This window comes from Phoca vitulina, unplaced genomic scaffold, assembly GCF_004348235.1.
Source record: "Phoca vitulina isolate PV1807 unplaced genomic scaffold, GSC_HSeal_1.0 scaffold79, whole genome shotgun sequence".
Classification (NCBI taxonomy): Eukaryota; Metazoa; Chordata; class Mammalia; order Carnivora; family Phocidae; genus Phoca; species Phoca vitulina.
In genome coordinates, this window is record NW_022589782.1 from 1,255,003 (window position 1) to 1,279,112 (window position 24,110).

The following is a 24,110-nucleotide window of genomic DNA, read 5'->3' on the forward strand; positions in this document are numbered from 1 at the left end:
GGGGAGGGGAGGGGAGAGCTGGGGGTGGGGGGAGCAGTACAGAGCAGGCCTGGGATGGAGGAGGAGAGGAGCTGGGGTCGGGGGAGAGCAGTTTAGAGCAGGCCGGAGGGGGGGTGCGGAGAGCAGACAGGGCTGTTGTTCACAGTAGTGATCTGATACGGAGGCTCTGGGGGACGTGGCCCCGAGCTGTGGAGAGGCTTCTCTGCCAGGAGGGGCAGGGGGGGCTCCCTTCCTGAGCACCCCCTCTGCACGGACCTTCCGTCTTGGTCCGGAAGAGCCTACAGTAGCTCCCGTACTGGGCCTTCTGGTCCAGGGGCCCCAAGTGACCACCCCAGGGTCTGCAGGTGGAGAGAATCGTGTGTGTGTTGCCCACGGCGCGTGCCTGGGGGTCCGACTGACACGCGCCCACCTTGCGGAAGTGTCCCTGCTCTCTGATGGAGAGGAGGGTATGTGGAGCCCCCTGCAGGGACTCTGCCTGGCTCTGCCCAAACTGTCCCGGGCGGGCCCTCACCCTGGACACACGGACGTCCCCAGCCTGGCCGCTTGGCTCTGGGCCCTGGAATGCGGTGTGCACATCGGCTGGCGGCTCCCCCGGGCTTGCCAGTGGAGGCTCTGAGACTCCTGGGGGGGGCGGGCAGGTGGGGACGGAGCGCGTGCTGCAGTCCTACTCTGTGCTCCCTGCAGAGGGGCGTGCAGGGGAGTCGGGGCGCCCCCACAAGTTTAGTTCTGGCTGGGGATGCGGCTCTCGTGGGCGCTGACCCTCCCGGACAGGACCGTGAACGCAGGCAGGGCTCGGAGCAGCAGGGCTTCCTGCAGGGGCAAAGAGGAGTATCCCCCCTTCCCCATCCTGTCCGTTCCCAGGACACAGCCCCCACCGCCCCGCCAGCCTGGCTCTGTCCGCGGTGCATCCCCGGCGTGTGGCGTAGGGCCGGTCCTCCGGTACCTGTCCCGCGGGAGTGCTGTAGGAACGCTTCGCAGCTGGGCTGTGTGTGGTGGCTGGTGTCCGCATGGTGGACACCCACCTGCTACCCACGAGAACGCATCGTGACCCCAGCCCACGTGTGGGACGGGCCACAGCCACGACAGCTCCTGCTAATTCCGGAGGGTCCCCACGGACACACGGTTTGGGGTCACGGACCACACCTCTCTTGAAACAGCCCCTTCTCTGCTCCCGGCATCCGCGCTCCTCCTACCTCCAGACACGCTTCCTCTCGTGTGCCCCTTAAAAGTTGGTGCCCCTAAAATTCCTGTCTCTTCTCACGTTGCGTCCATTGTCCTGCCCCGGGGTTAGCCATGTCCCCACGCAGTGCCCCCCCATCCTCTGCCCAGCGCATACCCCAAACGCGGCATGGCTCTGACCACGCCGACCCACCTTGCTTTTGCCAAACTGCCTCTCCGCTGCTTCTGACCCCCGCGGAGGGCAGAGCCCGCCCACCCGCTGCCCCACCGGCGTCTGCAGCCTTCCCGTCACCGCCGTCCGTGACCTCCCGCGTGTGTCCTCTCTGACTCTCTCACTGGAGAAGGACGCACACACATCAGGAGTGTTTGCAGCTCGGTCAAGTTCTTATGAGCTGGACACACCCATGTCCCCAGCTCCCAGACCGACCGACAAGGTGCGACCCGCTCGCTTGTGGACGGGCATTTGGGTATCGTCCAGTTCGGGGCTGCCCCGAGCGGTGCTGCTGTGACCACTCTGGACTTCCTGCGCACGTTTGCGTGCTCTCCATCGGGTGTATCTGCGCCTCTCGGCTCCACCCACGTCCCTCCCTCGCCCCTCACTGTCCGGTCTCCTGCCACCTCTCCCGCAGACCGTGGGAGCATCTGCTCGATGCCCTGCACACCCACTGTTGTCCTGCGACAGTCCCTTCTCCATCAACAGAGTCATCGTACATCCTCTGGCTCCCTATTGCCCTGTCTTTGGTAGGGACTCTGGGGTGAGATCGAGGCTCTCAGCGCCCCCACCATCCAGGTTCTAGCTCTCCTGGCCTCCTTGGTCCCTCCCCTGCCCTGTCTCCCCCACTGCCCCCCCAGGTGCCTTTGCAGGGTTGGTCTCTCTCTCTGTTCAAGTCTCTGCAGAAATGTGACCTCTCTGGGGGAGCCCTGCTGGACCCACTAGACCAGGCTGAGTCCCTGGCTGACCCACGATCACATCACACTTGTACTGGTTGAAATTCGGGCTTCCTCTCTGCAGCCTGTTAGCCGTGCCTCTGGCACGTGGCAGGGACCCGCCTGCCGGGCGTGGATTTCGTGGCGAGGCAGGGCAGAGCCGCAACCCCACGGTGTAGGTGTGCGGTCGGGAGCCACAGAGTGGCATGCTCAGAGTTGCCCAGCGGGTCAGCAGAACGAGGGGCTGCTGACACGGAGCCTATGAGGATGTGCTCTTCCCAGAGCAGTTGGCGCATACGCGGAGTCGTCTTGAGAACCAAGGACACGGCAGGGCCCAGAGGACTCGCCTCGGACGGTGGCGGGAGGAGCACTGTGGTCGGGCGAGGAGCAGATCCCTGGGGAGGCCCTGGGCACCCCCAGCCCCGGCCCGGCCCCTCCCTGTGTGCCCTGGGCCCCTCTCTCCCAGCCCAGCTGACCGCATCCCAGCACGCTTTCCCTTGTGAGCCCGTCCTGGCCGGATACCTCTCCTTTTCAACCCCACACCGCACCTGCTCTCCTCATCAGGAGGAAGCCTGCATCCCTGAACCCTGGCCCGGCCTACACAGAGCCTCTACCCATCACCTCTGTTGGGGAGGAGAAGGCGGAGCCAAGCAGGGGGCCAGATTCTCTAGCTTGGTCCACGGGCTGCCTCCTCCTGCCTTTCATTTCCCCAGAGGCCTTGCGGATTACGTCAAGCCCCTTGTCCATGCCGGGGGGTGGGGGGAGGCCTGTCCAGCCTCCAGAAGGGGCAGTGGGCCCAGTCCCCAGCCTGCTTCGGCCCCCTGCAGGCACAGCGGAGAGTGCCCTGGGGGGGACCGAGCGCTCAGGTTTGTGGCGGGGGAGGAGCGGGAAGCCGTCTTCAGCAACCCAGCCCTACCCGGCTTGGGGGCAGGGGCTAGACCAGACGGCCCTTTGTCCCAGCCTTGTGTGGCAGGACTGTGGCAGCGTGGGGCTGTGGCCCGAGGCCCTCAAGGCCCCTTCCTGCCCCAGGGCCTCACTGGCCCTTGAGGGACCACCTCTCCCTTCCCAGGGCTGATCCCCTCAACCCCTGAGCCTCCCTCCCCATCTTTGTACTTGGGTCGCTCTTCCGCAGAGTCAGCTGGTACGGTTATTTTGATTATATAATGTGAATGTTGTTTCGTTATTAGCGGGAATTAGCCGCAGCTAAATACCGAGTTCGCTCAGCCTCGCTTCCTCGGCTGGCCCGGGGCCGCCCCCGGCCGCTCTCCTGCCCCCAGGTCCCAGCCTGGCCACTCACCGTGCCTGTTTTCTCATCGACGAGCGAGGGCCGGCGAATGATGCTCTGCTCCTTCATGATGCTGCGAGGGTGACAGCGTTTATATAAACGTGCGTCGGCACCTGTAAACTTAGGCCTTTGATGGCAGGAAGCGGAGTTACTGTAACTGACTCCCAGCCCTGCGGGGCCGCTGCTGGCCTCCCACAAGGAAGCGGAGACACAGACTTAGCGACTTGCCCAAGGCCGTCACTGGCCAGCTGACAGCTCTGTCTGCAAGCCCAAGCTCTCCACCCTCTGCTCCAGGGCCCCGGGGGGTAGTGGAAGGACCAGCAGAAGGGGAGCAGCCTCAGAGGCGGCCGCTCAGCCTCCTCCTGCCGCCCCCCACCCCGGGCTACGGCACAGCCCCAGGGTCCTTGGGCTGGGGGACAGGGAGCCCTCTAGTGAGGGGTCAGGAGAGCAAGGCCCTCGTCCGGGTTGTGCTGCAACCTTGCGGTGTGACCCGGGGAAAATTCCTTTCCTTCTCTGGGCCTGAGTGCAAGCCCTCACAAGGCAGAGGCCAAGTTGGGAGGTTCTCTTCATGTGGTTCCCCAGGCGCCCGGCTGCGTGGCCACCCCGGTCCGCCCCTGCCTGGCCCTGGCCTGGTGCCAGCACACGGGTGCTTTCAACACTGTCGGCCAGATGCAGAAAGGCCAGAGCGTCAGGGCTGTCCCTCAGCTTGCCCGTCTGCTGGGCTCCCAGGTTACACCTGCCCAGTTCTGTCCGTCAAACCTTTCCTCAGCGTGTGGTCAGAGCCGGGCGGGGCTCAGGGTCGAGGAGGGCACTGTGAGGGAGGGACCCCAGACACCGCGGGTCAGTGGTAGCGCTCTGACGACCAGGACGGGGGAAGCCCGGGCCCCGGGGCAGCCCTGGAACAGAAAGGAGAAGCTCTGTCTCCGCTCCTTCCTCCCCTGGGACCCTCAGGCCGTTCCTTCCCCCCTGGTCCTCAGTGCTCCCATCGGTGTGAGGGGGCCAGGCACGACTCGCCGAAGGCCCTGGGCCCTAACCCTAAACCTACTGAATCAGGAGTAGAGGCAGGTCCTGAAGCTCTCTGTTTCATAAAGCCTCACAAGTGACTCTGACAGTTCTCCTGGTTTTAGGAACCCCTTGCTGGGGGCAGTGCCCTCTCTGACATCCAGCCGCTCCTTGCACACCTCTGGCGACGGGGAGCTCAGTCATACACAGCAGCCCGTTCCTTTCCAAAACATTTTAAAAATGTATTATAAAACATTTAAGATGTCTCAAATATTTAAGAAATCTCTAATAAATATTTCACTAATTATGAAATATTTAATACAGCTAAAGGTATGAAGAATAATACCATGAATACCTGAATGCTGTCCCCTCCGGCTTAGTGTTAATCCCCATACACTGCTCTTAACCTAGGGAAGCCCTGAAGGGTGCAAGGCCTGGGTCCAAGTGCTCCCCTCCCCTCTGCTGGAGCCTCCCGTGTGCCCCCCGAGACCACCCCCCCACCTTCCTTTCTAAACTTTTCATCGTGGCAGAATACACAGGAATTCGGCTCGTGGGCTCCGTGCGTCTTCCTTTGTGCGGTGCCGCCTAGGTGTTTCCCAGCGAGGCCGCGTGTTTTATAGCTCCGTGAGCGGGCTCGGAGGGCTGTCTGGGAGGGTGACAGTGTCCACCCACAGGGCCTGGGGTTGCCTGCGGCGGGTGTGGGGGCACCGGGGCCCCGTCCCGCCACCAGTCACCCCCACTGCCTCCTGCCTTTGCGTCCGCACTCCGCCAGCTCACTTCCCCGCCTTCAGACGCGCCCACCTGGGCCTGTTGGCTGCGTGACACGTAGCCTGGCACTGGGGCTCCGGGGCCAAGCTGCCTGGGTTTGAATCCTGCCCCACGACTAAGCAGCTGGGGAAACTCAGCCAAGTTCATTAACAACTCCGTGCCTCTTCTGTAAGATGGGTGATAATAGTACCCGCTTCACGGGATTAGTCCAGGTACTAAATAGGTTGATAGAAGCGAGTCTAGCTCCTCGGAGATGCTATAGGAGTGTGGGCTCTCGTTATCTTCCTTGAAGTCTGGAGCCAGACCCTCTGAACACAGGCTGAGCCATGCTGCATAGAGCCGGATTATCACCTCCTCTGTTCTCCCTGCTATATCTCTGTTAAGTCAGCCAGTTACCTTCTCAGGTGGCCACATTTACTGGTCCAAGTGGCTCTCGCCTCCTCCTTTTCCCTGTGGGTGATATGGAGCCATGCCGACCCCTTCTTGGCATGGTCTTTGCCCTGTGTCCTTCGTAGAGGTGGATGTGACCCATTATTCCAGCTGGAGGGGTGCTTGGCTCTGGGTCCTGGCCTCCAGCCTCTCAGGGTTCATCCAGGCTGCCGCTCACACCAGTGAGGACAGAGCCCGGAGACCACCCTAGACAGCCCTGTGGGTGCCCCCGGCCGTGTTCTGCACCCCCCTCCGTGCCCGTGGTCACTCTGCCACCCAGGCACATCTGATAACCGGCCCTAGCCCCTGCGGGAGGCCTGGTCCCCATGAATGTCAGACTGTCCTCCAGGAGCCTTCAGGGATGAGCGAGTGGGGGGCAGATGCCCCTGACCTCCCAGCACCCGCCGGGCCGCCCAGGGACTGGGGTGGGGACCCCTGGGGTCCCAACGCTATGTCCCAGAGGGAGGCTGCCCTCCCCGAAGTCCCACCCATAGGCCCCCCCCGGGGCTGGGAACTGTGGGGGGGCCTGGCGGCGGGGAGATGCAGCTGGGGGGGTGCGGGGGAGCAGCTCCCTCCACCCGCAGCGGTGAGGCCGGTGGCCGGTGTCGTCTCAGGCGACAGACGGACAGACGGACGGCCGACAGACGGGGCCAGAGCGAGGCGGGCAGGCAGTGAGGGGGAGGAGGCGGTGTGAACCACAGCAGTTCTGTGCTCGGGGATGAAGGATAGACTTGCGGAGGGGAGCGCGTCCTCACACCCCACTTGGGCGATTTCCAGCGTTGTCAATTATGCCGAGAATTGAATGTCCTCCAGCCAGCCGCTCGGGTGGGCGGACTGCTGCCCGCCGTGAAACAGTAATTAGACGCTCGTGTGTGCGGTGCGGGTGCGTGCGCCTGAAGTGCGGTGTGGGGAGGCGGTGGGCCCGTGGGGTCGCGCTCCGGGGACACGCACGCACGGTCACACACTTCCTCCCCGCGGGATGCCGGCTCCCCAACCCCCACCCCGAAGCTGCCCCGGGAGGGGGACCCCGCCCGCGGTCTCTGTGCGGCGCCGCCTTCTCAGCCAGGGGGTGCCCAGCCCCCTGCCCACGACGCTCCTCGGCTTCCAGGTTTTACTCACCTTGGCCCTTTGAAGCCTCCATGAGAGGCTCTATTTATAACAGCGGCATATGGACCACGCTGGATTTCTTGCTCAGACATATGCTGGGAGGCACGGCACAGCCAGACGCAGCCCCAGCCCCCCCCCCCCCCCCCCCCCCCCAGCCACACACACAGAAGAAGGCCCGCCCAGAGCTGTCCCTGGCCCCGCACGGTGGTCCCCAGCACCCCTGGACCTCAGGGACATGGGGTGGGGCTGCGGTAGAAAGGAGCCTGCCATCCGAGGGGATCTGCGGTCGCTTCCGTCCCAGGGGCTGCCCAGGGAGGGTCCCCGAGCACCTCTTCTCCCAACCCCTCCAGAATACAGACCCGTGTGCGCGGGAGACTGTCAAGGGGAACAGAGCCTGTGATCCCCACCTAGAGGTGGGGCCAGCCGCCAGTGCAGACTTGGGGGGACCGCGGGCCCGGCCACCCCTGTGAGCCGGCCAGGTGCCCCCTCCTCAGGGGACAAGGCACATGTTCTGCATGTTCTTACGACACGTCTGTGTCCCTCTGTGGGTCCAAGGCTGCCCGGCTGGCTCCCCAGCTCCTGACGGGACTCCCTTTCATGACCTCATTCAGCCGGCTGACTCCAGTCCCTTCCCCAATGCCGTCTGGCGGGGGGCTCCGGCTGTGCCGACGAGGATTCATTCTGAACCCCTTGCACTTGTGAGCTTTGCTGTTTGCAGGGCAGGGAGAGGAGAGGGGTCCGGGCAGGGTCCTCCCTACCCTTAGCTTTCCGGAGGGAGTCCCACCCCTTTGCAGTATCCGTTTGGGGCCAGAAAACCAATGGGAATGGGGCCAGACCCAGACCCCTGTGCCCTGACCCCTGGCTGGCCCCCCAGAGGTCTGCACTTCCCCCCGCCAGCCCGATGTTGGGGGACAGGCCCTGGTCGGCTCCGTGGCCCTGCCCCCAGCCCTGGCCACCACACTGGCCCCTCCCCCCACCCCTCCCCCAGCGCGTCTTGGTGACTAACAGCAGAGCATCCCCTTCCAGATCAATCCCGGTCCTGGTCTTGCAGCTATAATTAATGTTTGCTGTGTCATTAGATTGATTTCTTATGGACTCTGAGAGCTGGTGGGGCGAGCAGAGGGGCGGCTGGGGGCTGACTACAGCCCACACCCCCCCGGGAAAGACGCCAGCCCAACGCTCAGGCTCCCCAGGCCTGGCCGCACCTCCCGGACTTCACTTCAACTCTTCCTCATCCCTCTGTCCCCAGATCCTGGTGACAGCCAGAGCCTCACGTGGCCCCGTTGGGCGCGGCATGGCACACGCAGAACACGCGTCTCTTGCGCAGGCCCCTTGGTGAACCTGTGGGGTCAGCAGATTGTTCCCACTTCCCAGAGAAGAGAAGATGCAGCCGAGAAAGTCTAAGTGATTGGGTGGCGGATGGTTCACACCCCACGAGCCCTGCCTCCGGGAACACCTGCCACATGGGGTCCCAGCTGCGTTTGCTCTCGCGATGGGCCCCCTGGGAGCAGGTGCCTGTGGCCCCATTTGTCAGGAAGGTAAACTGAGCCTCAGAAGTGAAGGCAGCTGCACAACCCCCTGCCCGGAGAGCAGCAGGGCCCGAGGCACAGGTGGGTCAGAGCCCCCCTCGTCCAGGCCGCCGCCCAGGGGACCGGGTGCAGACCGGCCTTCCCTGGCCCCCACACCACGGGCACCCCCCTCCTGAACTGGCGGGCTCACAGATCCCGGTGCCCCTGGAGTGTGAGGGCGAGGAGCTCCCTGTGACATGCGGGGAAGGCAAGGCACGGGGTGGGGTGGCGTGGGGCTCGCCCCGTCGTGGCCCTGCTCTCGCTCACCTGACACTTGGTGTCGTGTCGTTATCTGTTGCCACGTAACAAACCACGCCAAACCTCCGTGGCTTTGCGGAGCAGGCATCCAGGGAGGGCTCGGCCGGGAGGCTCGCCCTCACGCCCAGCCAGGCGCTCTGTCTAGCAGGCCCCCCAGCGCGGGGGACCTCCAGCTTCTCCAGCAGGTGGTGTCCGGGACTTCGTCAGCAGTGGCTGCGTCCACGAGTCGGTGGCCAAGGGCCATGCCCAGGACAGACAGGGCTCACTTCTGCCAGCGCGGGTGGCCTGCTTGGTGTCAGGACCACCCAGATTCGAGGGGTGCAGAGACAGACGCACGTCCTGTGCAAGGGGGAGGTCAGGGTCCCAGCACGGTGAGGTTCCTGCCACGGCTTCTGCCATAAGCCCCTCACTTCTGCGGCAATTCTGCTTTTCTCCTCAGAGTGGACGTTCTGAGAGGGTCCAGGCCTTCGCTCATTTTGTATTCCCTGTGCCCCTGATGCCCAACGTGATGTCCATCCATCCACACGTGGGTGACTAGGAACGTAGACCAGGAGGCTTTGCAGGGGTGGTCTCGGGGGGTGGTCTCACAGTCCTAACACCACCCCCCCCAGGGGGCCGGGGTCTTCCACAGGCCAACCTGGAATCCACCAACAAGATGCCTTCCAGGCTCGCGTAAGCTTCCCCAGCAGATTTCTCTGCCGTTTACCCTGCCTTGAGCCAATCCTGAATCATGGAAATCTGGAATGCACAAAAGACGAAGCAGGGGCGACGTTCACTTGACAAAGCAGTTCGTGGTGTTTGCCCACACAGCTTCTGGGGGCGCGCCCACTGTGGAGGGGCCCCGAGCTCACGGACCCGGGAGTCTCGCTCAAGCTGGCAGCCGCCGTTTGCAGGAAATCACCCTGGGGAGAGGGGGTGAGAACGGCCCCAAACCCCAGACTGCAAACACCGTACAAAAACAGGACCTCACACGGATCTCGCCCCTGAAGACTGGATCAAAAATCCTCGGTGAGACACAAACATCCAATTCCACAGAATGTTAGATCATCTGCCACGATTATGTAGGATTTATCAGAAGAATGCAGAGATGGCTTCGTAGTGGGGAAATCTATTCATATAACACACAGCATCGACAGCTTGGCCGTGGTGCCCTGTTGATAAATGACAAGAAGCATCTGACAGAATCTAGTGCTAGTTTCCGATCTTCAAGGAACTGCTAAAAATAGAACTGGGGATAGTTTCTTATCACGGTAAAGAAATAGTGTCTGTCTCAACTCTACAGTCAGGATCGTGCTAAATGATAAGATTTTTCACAATTCCCGTTCAAAAACTTTTATTAAAAAACAAACACGACAGTGCCCTTTATCATTGTCCAGAAGTTCTGGACATAGCAATAAGACATGAAACAGAATTTAATGCGATGTCTCTAGGAAAGGTTTGTGATTATTTGCCGGCAACCTGATTTGAAGCCTAAGGAAACCAAGAGAACCACTGAAGTGATAATTTGAGAACTCGACGAAGGTACCGGGCTGGATAGAAAACAAACATACACAAATCAATAATTTTCATCTGTACCAGCAACAGCTAGTCGGAAAACATAATGAGATAAATGGTCCCCACTCACAGTGGCAACAACAGAAAAACGCCACGGGATTCTCAGGAATACATTTACAAGAAAAATTTGAGATCATTATGAAGAACCTCTGTGGAGTTTTCCCGGGAGACCAGAGAGAAAGGGGGCGTAGTGGGACAGTCCGTGCCGGAATATTACAGTCCCAAAGGTTCTTCCAAAATTAATTTGTAGGCTCCGTGCAGTCTCACCCGCATGTTCGCAGAGTGTTTTGAAGAGCCGTATCAAATCTCCTGGAAGATGCACGCCGAGCAAACGTTCTGGAAAAGGAGGAGCGAGAAAGGGTGTCTTTTGTCCTCCATATGGAAGCTCGGTCCAGAGTTCCAGGGGCATAAACGGGGCTGTTGAGGTGTCACGAGAGGGGCGAGGGGCCAGCGATGCAACAGCGCCGTCCCCAGACAGGGGCGTCCGTACACGTGCAGCCGTGTGCCACCTGGCAGGGTGCATGACAGGGGAGAGGATAATGGCCCCGGAACAGCAGGTGTACGTGGAGACCGTCCCAGGAAAATCACGACAGGTGGCTACCCTCCTTTACGGTTGATGGGGGACTGAACATCTCCACAGGCTCAGGCCCCGTGCACTCCCTACTCCGTACCCGGGAAGGATGCGGAAGATCCAGCCCTCCGTGCCAAGCACCTTCAGCCCACAGTCTGACTCACGGGGAGGGATGCACAGGGGCACAGCCGGCCGCTTTGGGCTTACATACGAGGGGAGACCCCAGCCCCTCTTGGGAGTCCAAACAGAGACCACGGTGGTGGGAGGGCTTATGTCCCAGGCAGGGAAACTGCAGCTTAGAGAAAATGCAAGAGAAGCAGGCTGACCATCGCCTTACAGGGCAAGGTGGGGTGGTGAGGGACAGGCAGGGACACGGGCTCTCTTGAGGGCACTAGGGAGCCATGCGGGGTTGCAGGGGGAGGACAGGCTGGACCAGACTTGCCCTGTGGGAAGCACGTTCCAGTCGGGGTGGGCGACGGCGCATCACAAATCAACCGAGGGAATAGATTATTCACTATGTGGTGTCAGGACAGTTTGTTGCCTGTTGGTTGGGGCGGGGGATCAATTTTATTCGTTTACATCGGTGAAATACCTTCCAGGTAGGTTGAAAGTTAAATGTAAAAATTCAGACCATAAAGATGTTCGCAGATGGAGGTGACGTCTCTTAGGACGGCTCGGAGTTCCTCAGGCTGCCAAGCGGCGGACGCCGTGTGTGTGTGTGTGTGGGGGGGATTCGGTGACAAATTGAAAACGAGAGTCTGTGGGCCCAGGCCTGCCCGTGGTGCTGGCTTGCCCTCCAGAAGCCCCTTTCCTGGGACGCGAGCCTGAGGCCCCAGCGGGGACGGGGCTGCAGGGAAAGGGCGTCTTGTTCTCAGAGCTCCCATGGAGCCCGGGGAGGACCCTTGACCCCGGGGGCAGCAGCAACCTCCTGACAGGTGTCCACAGGGGGCGCGTGGGCTCGCGAGGGCGCCCATGAGGGAGGCGGTGCCTTCTGGAGGGACAGGGCCTGTCGGGGTCTGGTGGTACCGGCCGAGGCCGTGGGAGTAACAGATGGCCTGGGATGCCTAGAACCCGCGGGAGCGCCGGCCGCGCCGGGCAGGCTGAGTTTGGTCAGACCCCCTGGTGTGGATCCGGTCACATGGGGGAGGGCCCCGTTTCCGGTCAGCCTGGGGGCAGATGTGTCCTGGCTCCGTTCCAGCCCGTGTGGCATCATCGAGGCCTTCTTAGACTGGACTTTGCTTCAGACCTGATTTCCCTCAGTCATTTAATGTTTGAGGGGCTAACTGCCCACTTACAACCTCTGCTCGAAAACCACGCCCCAAATCTTTAGTTCAAGTCATAGTGGCCAGGAAACGTGCTCTGAGAAAATCATCACAGCCACGGGGACTCGAGGCAGGACCCGATGGGTGAGCGGGGTGGGCCGCGGTCACCGCGTCTGGGTGCGTGGTCCCAGTTGGTGGAGCATGGGGACGGGAGGCCGTGTCCCCCCGGGGCCCTCCTGGCGTTCTGCGTGGAGGGAGCTGGGAACAGGGATGGAATCCCTGTGCTCAGACAGGGCTCCCAGAGTTCAGGGCTCTTGGGGGTTTAGGTTCGACTGGGAAGAGCAGAACCAGCAAATCCCCAAGTTCGGTCTCAGTCCGGCCATCCCTCTAAACAACTGGAGAGATTCAGGTCAGACTAAAGATAGAACTTCCTGGCTGCCTGGGTTAGGAGGGTGTGATGGGGAAGAGTGCCAGGTGTCCCTTGGACACCCAGACCCTTGCCTGGAGTCCACGACATGCTTCCCGACGGTGGGGGGGGGGGAGGAGGGACCGGCGTTCCTGGAGAGGGTCATGCGTCGCCGTCGGGCCTCCCTGGAGGCCAGCCAGCCACCCTTCTCCTCATCTCTGCCAGCGCCTGAGCAGGAAACCTTCACAAAGTGATTTCTCCCTCCAACAGTACTGTACATCATGTTTTTTAATTTAAAAAGATGCCCAGTGGAAGCATAACAGACCGTTAAATGTTTGGATCCCTAATTAACTCCGGAGCAGCCGGGAGGTGCGGGGCCTGGCGGGAGAGGGACGGGGCGAGCCCGGCGTCGTTGCGGGGGGCAGGACTCCAGCCCCCAGCCATGCCCGGGGCCCTCCCCGCTGTGTTTGCTGCTCCAGGAACCCCAGCCCAGCCCACCCCAGCCCATCGCCCCCTGGAAACTCCAGGGTGGGGCCCGTATCAGCATTGTTACCAAGCGGCGTGGTGGATGTTGATGCTGCGTTCCACTGCCCTTGCTTGGGGAGAACCTGGGCTCGCTGGCTTTCCCTCGTGGAGCCTGTTTCTCTCTCCGTCTTCCTGGGGGTGATGCTGGTACCTGCCCTCCCGGGCATCGGGGAAGGGGCTCCCATACAGGAGACACTCGCCGTATGCAGGGTCCTGGAGGAAATGAGAGGCCACTGCTGTTGGCACATTTGCTGCCCATCCCGGACTCTGGCCAGGCAGGCTCAGGGCTCCCGGGGACTGCCCAAGGTCACCGGGCAGGTGAGTTGGGCACTCCGCACTCTCCCCAGGCCCCATCTCTCCACCTTCCCCAGTGCCCTCTGCATCCTTGCAGGGTGGAGGGCACAGGGCAGGTGACATTCTCTTCACCTTATGCCTCCCAGCCTGCCTCCCAGAGGACAGGGCCAGGGCCAGCTGAGGTCGGGGGCTTGCCAGACCAACCCTGTGGCCAAGTCCTGAGGATCCAGCCCTGCTGAGTCAGCACTGCTGGACCGCTGACCGCAGGAGCCCGTGCCAGCCTCCGTGGATAAATACGGAGCAGGAACGGGGAGGGAAGGTTCAAGGTGGGTCATGAGGCTGGGGACAGCGTTCACTGGGCCCTGGTGGTGGGGGCACCAAGGCGGGTGGCTCCTGAAGTCAAAAAACCCACAAGGCCTGTCTTGCCGGCCTGCTTGGTCCACGCACACGGCCTCGAATCATGCATTCCCTCCCCCATCCACCTGAGGCCAAGGGGCTGCCCGAGGAGGAAGTATTTATGGAGCACACCTGCCCCAGGCAACATGCTGGAAGGTTCGAAGGAAAGGGTCGTGTTATCCTCGCCATAAGGCTGCCAGGGAGCCACCCCGATGATCTCCATTCGCCAGAGGAGGAAACAGGCCCAGAGAGGTTCAGTGACTTGCCCAAGGTCACACAGCCCGAGCATGGCAGAGCCAACATTCGTGGCCTGGCCTGGGAGCCTGAAGCCCGAGCCGGCCGTGTGCCCCCTTCAGGCGGGCAGGCCTGGCCCCTCTGTGGGCTCGGCTGGCCCGGCCCCTGTTGTCAGCCTCATGGTGGAGCCTCCCTGTCATGCCCATCGCCGCCCCGGGGGCTCTGCGGCAGAGCGGCAGACAGACGTTAGCCGTAAACATGATCTATCGGCCAAACATTGGCGCGGTGAAGTTATCGATCTCTGACTTTCCGCCCATCGCACGGCCTCCCCGTGGGCCTGGCCCTCGGCCCATTTCCCTCTGGCTGCGGAGAGTCCAGCCTCCCGCAGAATCCCCGGGCCTGCGCTGGCCTCCTGTCTGGGCGCCGAGACGGAGCGGAGGAATGGTATTTTCGTGCCTTCCCGTCCCAGCACGGCTGGGGTGATTATGCAAATCCGGCCGTAAGAAGTTTAAAAGCCTGGAACCACCATATTTCTTTATTTCATTAGCAGCAACACGGCCGCAGGGTTGACGTGACGGAACAGACGTGGGGCCAGCCTCATGAGCACCGTGGCCGTCGTCCCGGGCGGCAGGGGGCAGTGTGCGTGAGCGCGCCCGCGTGGGGGTCAGGAGGGTTGAGCCGGGCGTGCACGCATGCGGTCAGGAGACACCATGCTGGGCTTGGGGCACCTCCACTTGGAGGAGCCCTTGGGGCCACCAAGCCCAACCCTTTCTTTAATGTCACAGGCGGGGAAACTGAGGCCTGGAGCAGCCCAGGCTCGGCCAGGTCCCTGTCCTCCCCTGCTGTCACCGTTCTCCCCACAACCCCAGGACTGAGAGGGAGGAGGGGTCCCTCCCACAGCCCAGTGCCACCATCACGCCTTGGGCCCTCGGGAGCAGGGAGCCCCGGCTTCTCTCCTGCCACTATGCGTGTCCCTGCTGTGGACGAGGACGTCCCTCCAGTGGCCCAGGCTCAGAAAGTGAGGCAGGGGGTGGACCAGACGTAGGTGTGTGTGTGTATATGACAATCCCACACTCGTGTCTAAGTATTTTCTGCAGTCCGGGGGACTGGGGCCCCACTCTGAGCAGCTGAAAGACTCGCCCTGCCCCCGTCCAGGCCAGATGCTTCTTTGGGAAAGTCCGATTGGTTTCTTTCCCAGGGTCCTCTTCATGCTCGCACTCTCCCCCCTCCCCACGAGAGGCCTTTAAATGGCCAGCTGCTGCATCACCCCCCAGGACAGGCCCCCTGCCCTCAGTCTGTCAGCTCCCATGTGAGTATGCCTGCTGGGGTTGGGGGGGAGGACTTACACCTCCCACGGCTTGCCAGACAGGGCTCTGCACCAGACGTCCACCACGGGGTCCCCCAGAGTGGCCAAGCACATTTCTAGTGGAATCCAGCCTCCCCTTCTCCCACTCTCGGGGTTCCATCCGTGCCCCCGGCGCTGCACACCCAGGGACCGGGGAATGCTGGCCACCCCTGCCGACTGCATCACCCCCAGGCCGGGCCCTGGGAGGCCCTGTGAGCACCTCCCGGTGCCTGCAGGCCTGGCGGGGCCCGATGCCCCCCAGCCAGGGGCTCTGTCCGCCCCCTTTCCTGGGCACCAGGGGGACCCTCCACAGGGAGCTGTGGGGTCGGTGGCCGAGTGGCTCGGGTGGGCCTGTCCCGCCTGACTGGCTGAGGCTCCCTGGCCGGTCCTCTCTCCTGGGCCACGGAGAGCATGGTCACTGTCCCCTGTCACTGTGGAGAACAGTGACGGGGCTTAATGACGTAATGGCTCTGGGAGTTGTCCCGATTGTCATGGTGATGGTGGCTGGGGGGGGGGAGCCCCCTTTCAGGCCCCACCCGTCCCTTCCCCTGGGTGTTTGGTGACCTCAGGCCAGTCTGCTTCAGTGACCCCTGTCAGACCCCTCCCAGGCACCTGTGAACACACGTGTGCAGACAGACAGATGTGCACACCTGAAGGCTGGCCATCGTGTGCACGTGAACGCCAACCACACAGGGCACCACCTGAGCTGGGGGGGCTTCTGGTCTCTGCTGGGACACGAGGAGACCCCAGGCTCCATGCGCTGACTGAAGGCAGAAGTGAGCTGAGCAGGGACTGACCCCGAATCCGTTCCCGTCGGGCCAGAAATCAAGCCCCATCCCTCTGCAATGTGGGGGTCCTCATCCTGGGGCCTTCGAGGGGCCAGCGTGAGGCGTCTGTGAAGGAAGCAGGCAGGGGGTCGGCGAGTTCCCCGGGGCCGTGTGCTCAGGGGCCTCGGTCCATCTGTGGGGGGCGGGTGTGTGCACGGAGAAACATCCCTGGGGCTGCAGGTGGGTGTTTTGCAAAGTGAGGACATCAGACAGACGTGCATGTCTTATCCCGCCGGATGCGTTGGAATCCACAGATCAGGGGCGGCTTGGGCTGGTGTGGCCCCCAGTGACGTGGGCTGTGGCTGCCGGGGTGGTCTGTATCCCCACAGAGCGTGGGGACTGCTCCCACTCACTGGCCCAAGAAACCCAAGAAGGTAATGATTTGGGGAAGGCCCAAGCCCCGTGGGGAGGAGGCATGTTTTACTCCCGTTTCACAGATGAGAAAACTGAGCTGAAGGCCGGTCCTTCCCCCAGAGCTGCCGCTCTGGGCTGGGAACGTCCCTGCAGCCGGCGGGACACGGGGCTCCTGCGCTGGAGCTTGCTCCCAGTGGGGAGGGACCAGCAGTGAATAAAGAAGTAAATCAGCAAGTGCCAGGCAGGGCCTTAAAAGGGGTGCTGTTCAGCCTGGGGGAGCTGTTGGCTCTAGGATGCGAAGCAAGAGCTTTGCAGGGAGCGACCAGGGCGGAAGGATGGGGGTGGTGTGTGCAGGGGGTCTGGCAGCAGGCAAGGCCTAGTAGGTCCGCGTGGAGCCTGGGTCTTCCTCCGCTCGTGGAGAACGGATGTCATCCAGGGTTGTGGGCGGGATGGCGGAGTGGCAGGATCCCATGACTGCGCTCCCGGGTCCCGTGGCTGCAGAGGGGGAGTGCGTTGTGGGCAGCGGGAGGGAGCCGTGGTGGCTTGGACCGGCGTGGCTGCGGTCGCAGGGGCCAGAAGACGACCCCAGAGACCCTGGGGGGGTGGGGTGGACGCTTTTGCTTCTGGGCTGGGGGTCGCGAGGGAGGGGAGCGCACGGATTCGGGGTTTGAGGAACGGGGTGGAGGTGGGGCACGCGCTCGGACGGGGAGGTGTCTGTGAGTCTGGGTGGGGCTGAGACCCCCGGGAAAGTGAGCAGAGGGGGTGCAGGCGGAGGCTGGAGCCTAGCCTCAGGGACCGTGGAGGGGACTGGGCAGGCGAGGCGGCAGCTTGGAGACCAGAAGCAGGAGGGGCTGCTGGTTACCTGGGCCAGGTGCTGCTGAGGGGCTGCGAGGAATAAAAACACGGCATGCCCTCCGAGCTGGCAGGATGGGTCGCCGGTGACCGCGCGGGGGTGCCGGGGTGGACGCTGTGCTGGAGGGGTTGGAGCCCAAAACCACTGGTGGCCCCTTCAAGAAAATCCACCACGAGGGGAAGGAGATGGGGCAGGGGCTGGAGTGTATTCGGGTCAAGTTGTTTCTATGGAAGGTTCTAGAACTGTGCTGTCCAGTACGACAGCTGCAGGTCTAGCGCCCAGCAGCCACATGGGGCCGGGGCTTGCCCGGCTGGACGGCACCACGAGCGGGCAGGGATGGTGCGGAGGGAGAGGCGCTGGCAGAGGGATCCCAGGCCTGCAGGGGTGCGGGCGGCCGGTGCAGGCAGGGGCAGGGCCAGGTGCAGGTGGGGGCTGCCGTGACATGGGCCTGCGGCCCCCACCGGCCTGGCGCACACCCCGCAGGCGTCCTGGGTACATTTGTTTAATGAGTGACTGGCCGGGCGCAGAGGGCAGGTGTGTATGGGAAGAAATGAGGGGCGCAGGGGGCGGGGCTGGTGATACGGCCAGGTACAGAGGACTGACGGATGAACGAGTGAGTCCGGGAGGAGAGGGCAGTCCTGGGGATGGCGCGCGACCCGAGCAGAACCCTTCCAGCGGATTCGGCCTTTTCCCTGCGCATCTGTTTCCCGAGGCCCGTGGGGTGTTAACCCCTCCGCTTGGGGAGCCCGGTCCCTGCAGCCGAGTGGGCTCCTGGAGGGGCGAGGCACCTGCGGGCGTGGACACCCAGCCGCAACGGGAGGAGGATGGGGCCACTCCCGGTGTGCCCTCGCGCCGGCCTCCGCTTCCCGTCTGTAATCCCGGGGTCCCTCTGAGGCCAGGTCTCGGGGCCTGTAAAAGGGGCAGAGGGGACCGGCCAGCAGGGTCACACCCAGCCTCCTAGCGTGTCCCTCCCCCTGAGGCCAGTGAGGGGCCAGAGGACTCCCATCCCCACGCAGCCCAGGCTCTGGGGGCAGGCGTGATGCAGGAAGGTGAGAGCAAGACGCCCACCAGGCCAGAGGGCATGCCTGGGGTCCAGCCCTGCCTCCCTCATCACGCGGGTCGGCCTGGGGGCGGGGGGCTGGTGCACAAGGGAGGTGAGACGGGTCCCCAGAACCACGTGCCCGTCCCGAGCGCCACGTTCCTAGACTGGTGCCCTGGGCTGGGGTGCGCCCGTGGTGGGCCTCACGGTGCTGCATACCACGGAGCTGGGTCCTCTGGAAAGCACACCTGTGCATGTGCCCGGTGTGTCAGCAGGTCTTCCCCCTTGCACATGCAGGCCTGCACGTGCAGAGCACACATGTGTGCGAGCCCCACACGCACACAAACCCACGTGTCGCAGCTCCCAGGGCCACCACGGCGCCGAGTGGCCCTGGCCGGGGGGAGGCTGGTAGCCCGGGGGCCCCGTCTCTCCTCCACAGGCAGGCGTCTTCAGGGCCTGTAATCCTCCTTAACTTGACTTTGGGTTATTTTGAGCAAGAGATTAAAAGGTGATTACAATCAGCATTGCTGAGGCGCCACTCTTCCTAGACAGGCCTGCTCTACACACCTGCTTCCGCGGCAGGAGCTGGACTGCCCCACACTTCCCCCACCTGCCGCCGCCCACTGACGCACACCGGGTTCCCTGGTGGAGGGCGCGGCTACACGTGGGGCGGAGGCGTGGCGTCACAGGATGGCGACTCCGTCGTGCTCCCCAGGGACACCACGCGGGGATCTCAGCACCCCCCAACAGGCTCGCTCCCTGCCCCACCTGGCCCCTGGAGCCACTTCCGACCGGGCCCAGGGAGGCCCGGTGCTTTGCAGGGAATCCCACAGCCACGGGCCGGCCCAGGGTGGGCTCCGCCTCGGCCCAGGAGGACCTCTCCCGGGGCCCACTCCTCTCTGCCCCAGGAGCCAGATCAAAACGATGCTCCATGAAGTTTCCAAAGGGGAAGAAAATCCATTTCACATCATTATATTTTGTTCCCTAATAATTTAAGCTGCCTCAGCGCAGACTGGTTGCAAACGTCAGTGTCCGTGAAATACACTCAGCAGGCTGCCGGCCAGGCCACAGAGCGGTCACAGAGGCCGGCTATAAATCTAAATATTAACAAGGAAACGCACGCCCGTTCATCTGTGCTGCGGGAGACCTGCGGAGGGCGGGTCCCGCAGACCGGAGGTCCTCCTGCGGCCGGGGCGGGCGTCCTCGGGGAGCTGCTGCGTCCAGCCGCATCTCCCTGCCCGCGGGGCTCCCCAGCCAGACACAGGAGGGACAGCCCCGTCCCAGGGATGCACAGGGTCCATCCCCTCACGTCTTGGGAGCTGGCTGGCAGAGCCGGGAGGGGACGGTCCTTGCCTGGGCAGGGGTCGTGGGGGATTCTTGGTAGAGTTACTCCTTCCTTCCAGGCCTTTCCGCCAGGATCCCCCATGAGGGGATGTGATGGCTCCAGTCCCCGGAGGCCATCCAACTGGCTCATTTGGGGAACCTGAGGGCCAGCCAGAGGGGTGTGATGGGCCCGGACCCAGCGCAGGAGGGCTCAGACCCAGAACCTAGCCGTCCTCAGAGCCGGCTGCCTCCCTGCACCTCCCTGGAGGGGAGCCGGAGGCCACCTGAGGGCTCTGGTGGGATTTGCATGCTGTGGCTGAGGACCCTTGGGCCACGGCTCCAAGCACCCTCTGCAGGCGGCTGTGAGTCTGTGGCCGGGCCCTCTGAGGAGAGGACGTCCCTGTCTCCCGTTTGTCACGCGAATGGCCCTGCGCCAGTCACATGGTTCTGGATTCTCTGGGGCCACCATCCCTTTGAGCCCAGCCCAAAGGAGGAGGTGGGGTTTTGTACCCCCTGAGAGGAAACGGGGCCGGGGAGGGCTGGGGGCCAGGGCTTCCCTTCTCTCCCTTCCCTCGAGACACAGCCTGCCCTGAGCCCTTCTGCCACCCGGCATCGTCCTGCCGGATCACGGGCTCCCCGAATGCACCTCCTTGTTTGACCGGGAGGCTCGGCGGGGCCTGGCGCAGGGCCACACTCAGCCGCGGGGCCTGCCGGAACCCCAGCCTCTCCTGACGGCTCTCTCCTCTTCTGTCTTGCCACAGGACCACGGAGCCGGAGGCGCGGGGCGGAGCTGTCCAGACGCCCAGGCCGATGGGGGAGGCGGCCACGGCCCCGGCAGGATGACCGGGGGCCTCGGGCAGTGAGGGAGGCGGCCGGCTCCCAGCACCCGCGCGACGCCACCATGCGGTCTGGGACAGGACACCCCTGAGAGCGCCGGCCGCCTCCCCACCTGCCCCTCTGTCCCTCCAGGGGCTGCCGCCCAGCCCCCCAGCCGGTCCCCCCGGGGCAGGCAGCGCGGGGTCTCCCGCGAAGGCCGTCCCCATGGCCGGGTGCCGGTGGGGCGCGCTGTGGGTGTGCGTGGCGGCGGCCATCCAGCTGCACGGGGGCGGGCTGGCGCACGGTGACTGCTGGCTGATCGAGGGTGACAAGGGCTTCGTGTGGCTGGCCATCTGCAGCCAGAACCAGCCGCCGTACGAGGCCATCCCGCAGCAGATCAACACCACCATCGTGGACCTGCGGCTCAACGAGAACCGCATCCGCAGCGTGCAGTACGCCTCGCTGAGCCGCTTCGGCAACCTCACGTACCTCAACCTCACCAAGAACGAGATCGCCTACATCGAGGACGGCGCCTTCTCGGGCCAGTTCAACCTGCAGGTGCTCCAGCTGGGCTACAACCGGCTGCGGAACCTGACGGAGGGCGCGCTGCGCGGGCTGAGCAAGCTGGAGTACCTGTACCTGCAGGCCAATCTCATCGAGGTGGTCACGCGCAGCGCCTTCTGGGAGTGCCCCAACATCGTCAACGTCGACCTGTCCATGAACCGCATCCAGCGGCTGCACGGCGCCACCTTCGCGGGCCTGGCCAGGCTGTCCGTGTGCGAGCTCTACAGCAACCCGTTCTACTGCTCCTGCGAGCTCCTGGGCTTCCTGCGCTGGCTGGCGGCCTTCACCAACGCCACGCACACCTACGACCGCATGCAGTGCGAGTCGCCGCCGCTCTACTCCGGCTACTTCCTCCTGGGCCGGGGCCGCCACGGCCAGCGCAGCATCCTCAGCAAGCTGCAGTCCGTGTGCACCGACGGTTCCCACGTGGCCGAGCCGCCCCCGGCGCCGGGACGCCTGCCCCCCGGCCGCTCGCCGCCCCCGCCGACCCCGCCGCCGGAGCCCAGCGAGGCCCCGTGTGCCGACGAGGAGTGCTTCTCGGGCGACGGCACCACGCCGCTGGTGGCCCTGCCCACGCTGGCCCCCCAGGCCGAGGCGCGGCCCCTCCTGAAGGTCAAGCAGCTGACCCAGAACTCGGCCACCATCACGGTGCAGCTGCCCAGCCCGTTCACCCGCATGTACACGCTGGAGCACTTCAACAACAGCCGCTCGTCCACCGTGTCCCGGCTGACCAAGCCCCAGGAGGAGATCCGCCTGACCAACCTGTACACGCTCACCAACTACACCTACTGCGTGGTGTCCACCAGCTCCGGGCTGCGTCACAACCACACCTGCCTCACCATCGGCCTGCCCAGGCCGCCCAGCCCGCCGGGCCCCGTGCCCAGCCCGCCCACGGCCACCCACTACATCATGACCGTCCTGGGCTGTCTGTTCGGCATGGTGCTGGTGCTCGGCGCCGTCTACTGCTGTCTGCGCAGGCGGAGGCGCCAGGAGGAGAAGCACAAGAAGGCGGCCGCGGCCGGCAGCCTCAAGAAGACCATCATCGAGCTCAAGTACGGGCCCGAGCTGGAGGCCCCCGGCCTGGCCCCGCTGTCCCAGGGCCCGCTGCTGGGGCCCGAGGCGGTGACCCGCATCCCGTACCTGCCGGCGCCCGCCAGCGAGGTAGAGCAGTACAAGCTGGGGGAGAGCGGCGGGACGCCCAAGGCCAGCAAGGGCAACTACATGGAGGTCCGCACGGGCGAGCAGATGGAGCACAGGGACTGCGAGCTGGGCCGGCCCGGCCCCGACAGCCAGAGCTCCGTGGCCGAAATCTCCACCATCGCCAAGGAGGTGGACAAGGTCAACCAGATCATCAACAACTGCATCGACGCGCTCAAGTCCGAGGCCACCTCCTTCCAGGGCGGCAAGTCCGGGGCCGTGTCCACGGCCGAGCCGCAGCTGGTGCTGCTATCGGAGCCACTGGCCGGCAAGCACGGCTTCCTGGCCCCCGTCTACAAGGACGCCTTCGGCCACGGCCTGCAGCGGCACCACAGCGTGGAGGCGGCCCCCGGGCCGCCGCGCGCCAGCACCTCGTCCAGCGGCTCCGCGCGCAGCCCGCGAGCCTTCCGCGCCGAGGCCGCCGGTGTGCACAAGGCTGCGGCCGCCGAGGCCAAGTACATTGAGAAGAGCTCCCCGGCCCCCGACGCCATCCTCACTGTGACGCCCGCGGCCGCCGTGCTGCGGGCCGAGGCCGAGAAGGGCCGCCACTACGGCGAGCACCGGCACTCGTATCCCGGCTCCCACCCCGCCGAGTCGCCCGCGCCCCCCGCGCCCCCACCCCACGATAGCCTGGGTGGCCGCAAGGCGTCCATCCTGGAGCCGCTGACCCGGCCGCGGCCCCGCGACCTGGCCTACTCGCAGCTGTCCCCGCAGTACCACAACCTGAGCTACTCCTCCAGCCCCGAGTACACCTGCAGGGCCTCCCAGAGCATCTGGGAGCGCTTCAGACTGAGCCGCCGGCGGCACAAGGACGACGAGCAGTTCATGGCGGCCGGCCACGCCCTGCGCAAGAAGGTTCAGTTCGCCAAAGACGAGGACCTCCACGACATCCTGGACTACTGGAAGGGCGTGTCGGCCCAGCACAAGTCCTGAGCCCGCGGCCGGCGCCCCCCCGCACCTACCCCGGGACTCGTGACGCCCACGGGACCAAAAAAAGGACACAAGACCCACTGCAGCTATTCGTAACCCAGAGACTCCCACGCAACGTACCACACACGTGCACACGTGTAGACACGCGCACAGACCCGTGCACACACGGAGACAGACGCGTGCACACGCATACACACGTGCACGGAGACCCATGCTCACACATGCACACACGGACATGCACACATGCACATGCATACACACGTGCACATAGACGCACACATGCGCACACGGACACGCACACATGCACACGCGTACACACGTGCACAGATGCACACACGCATACACGTGCACGGAGACCCACGCTCACACATGTGCGCACGGACACACACATGCACATACACACGTGCACAGATGCACACACACGCATACACACGTGCATGGAGACCCACGCTCACACATGCGCACACGGACACAAGCACATGCACACGTATACACACGTGCACATAGACGCACACACATGCATACACGTGAACGGAGACCCACGCTCACACATGCGCACACGGACACGCATACGCACGTGCACATAGATGCACACGCATACACACGTGCACGGAGACCCACGCTCACATGCGCACACGGACACACGCACATGCACACGTATACACACGTGCACATAGACACACATGCACACACGCATACCCACGTGCACGGAGACCCACGCTCACACATGCGCACACGGACATGCACACGCATACACACGTGCACAGAGACGCACACACATACATGCAGAGACAGACACGCTCACACATTCATGTGCACACAGACACGCACCTGGCCGGTGTGGAAGCCTGGGGCCCACAGAGTGCGGGGAGGGGGTGCTGCCGCTCACAACAGGATGAGCCGCGGCCTCCACACACACACTGTGCACACGCACACACACAAGGGACTTGAGAAAACTGTGTCTGGGGGTGGGGGCTGGGGAGGGGACTTTTTTTTCATTATCTTTCCTCTTTGATTCTTCTCTGCCTTCTTGATCTTCCTGTCTTTATTTTTTCATTTTTTAAAGAAAAAAATAATAAAAGTAAAGATCTCTTAAA

The 24,110-nt window shown here is 63.8% G+C and overlaps 1 protein-coding gene and 1 long non-coding RNA gene across 3 annotated transcripts in view; both read left to right on the forward strand.

The window, feature by feature from the left end:
• Positions 1-20,351, forward strand: part of LOC116625562 — a 67,003-nt gene extending 46,652 nt beyond the window's left edge. For both annotated transcript variants that reach the window (XR_004298100.1, XR_004298101.1), the window contains exon 3: positions 20,268-20,351. This is a non-coding gene — a long non-coding RNA (uncharacterized LOC116625562). The remainder of the gene's footprint in view (positions 1-20,267) is intronic.
• Positions 20,352-20,467: 116 nt separating this feature from the next.
• On the forward strand, positions 20,468-23,269 carry ELFN1 (extracellular leucine rich repeat and fibronectin type III domain containing 1). The gene has a single exon (XM_032394213.1). The coding sequence runs from the start codon at positions 20,548-20,550 to the stop codon at positions 23,014-23,016; it is 2,469 nt and encodes an 822-aa protein (XP_032250104.1). The 5' UTR covers positions 20,468-20,547; the 3' UTR covers positions 23,017-23,269.
• Positions 23,270-24,110: the final 841 nt, after the last annotated feature.

What these genes read in the sequence shown, in the direction of transcription:
- ELFN1 (XM_032394213.1), top strand. Translation starts at nt 20,548, where the DNA reads ATGGCCGGGTGCCGGTGGGGCGCGCTGTGGGTGTGCGTGGCGGCGGCC.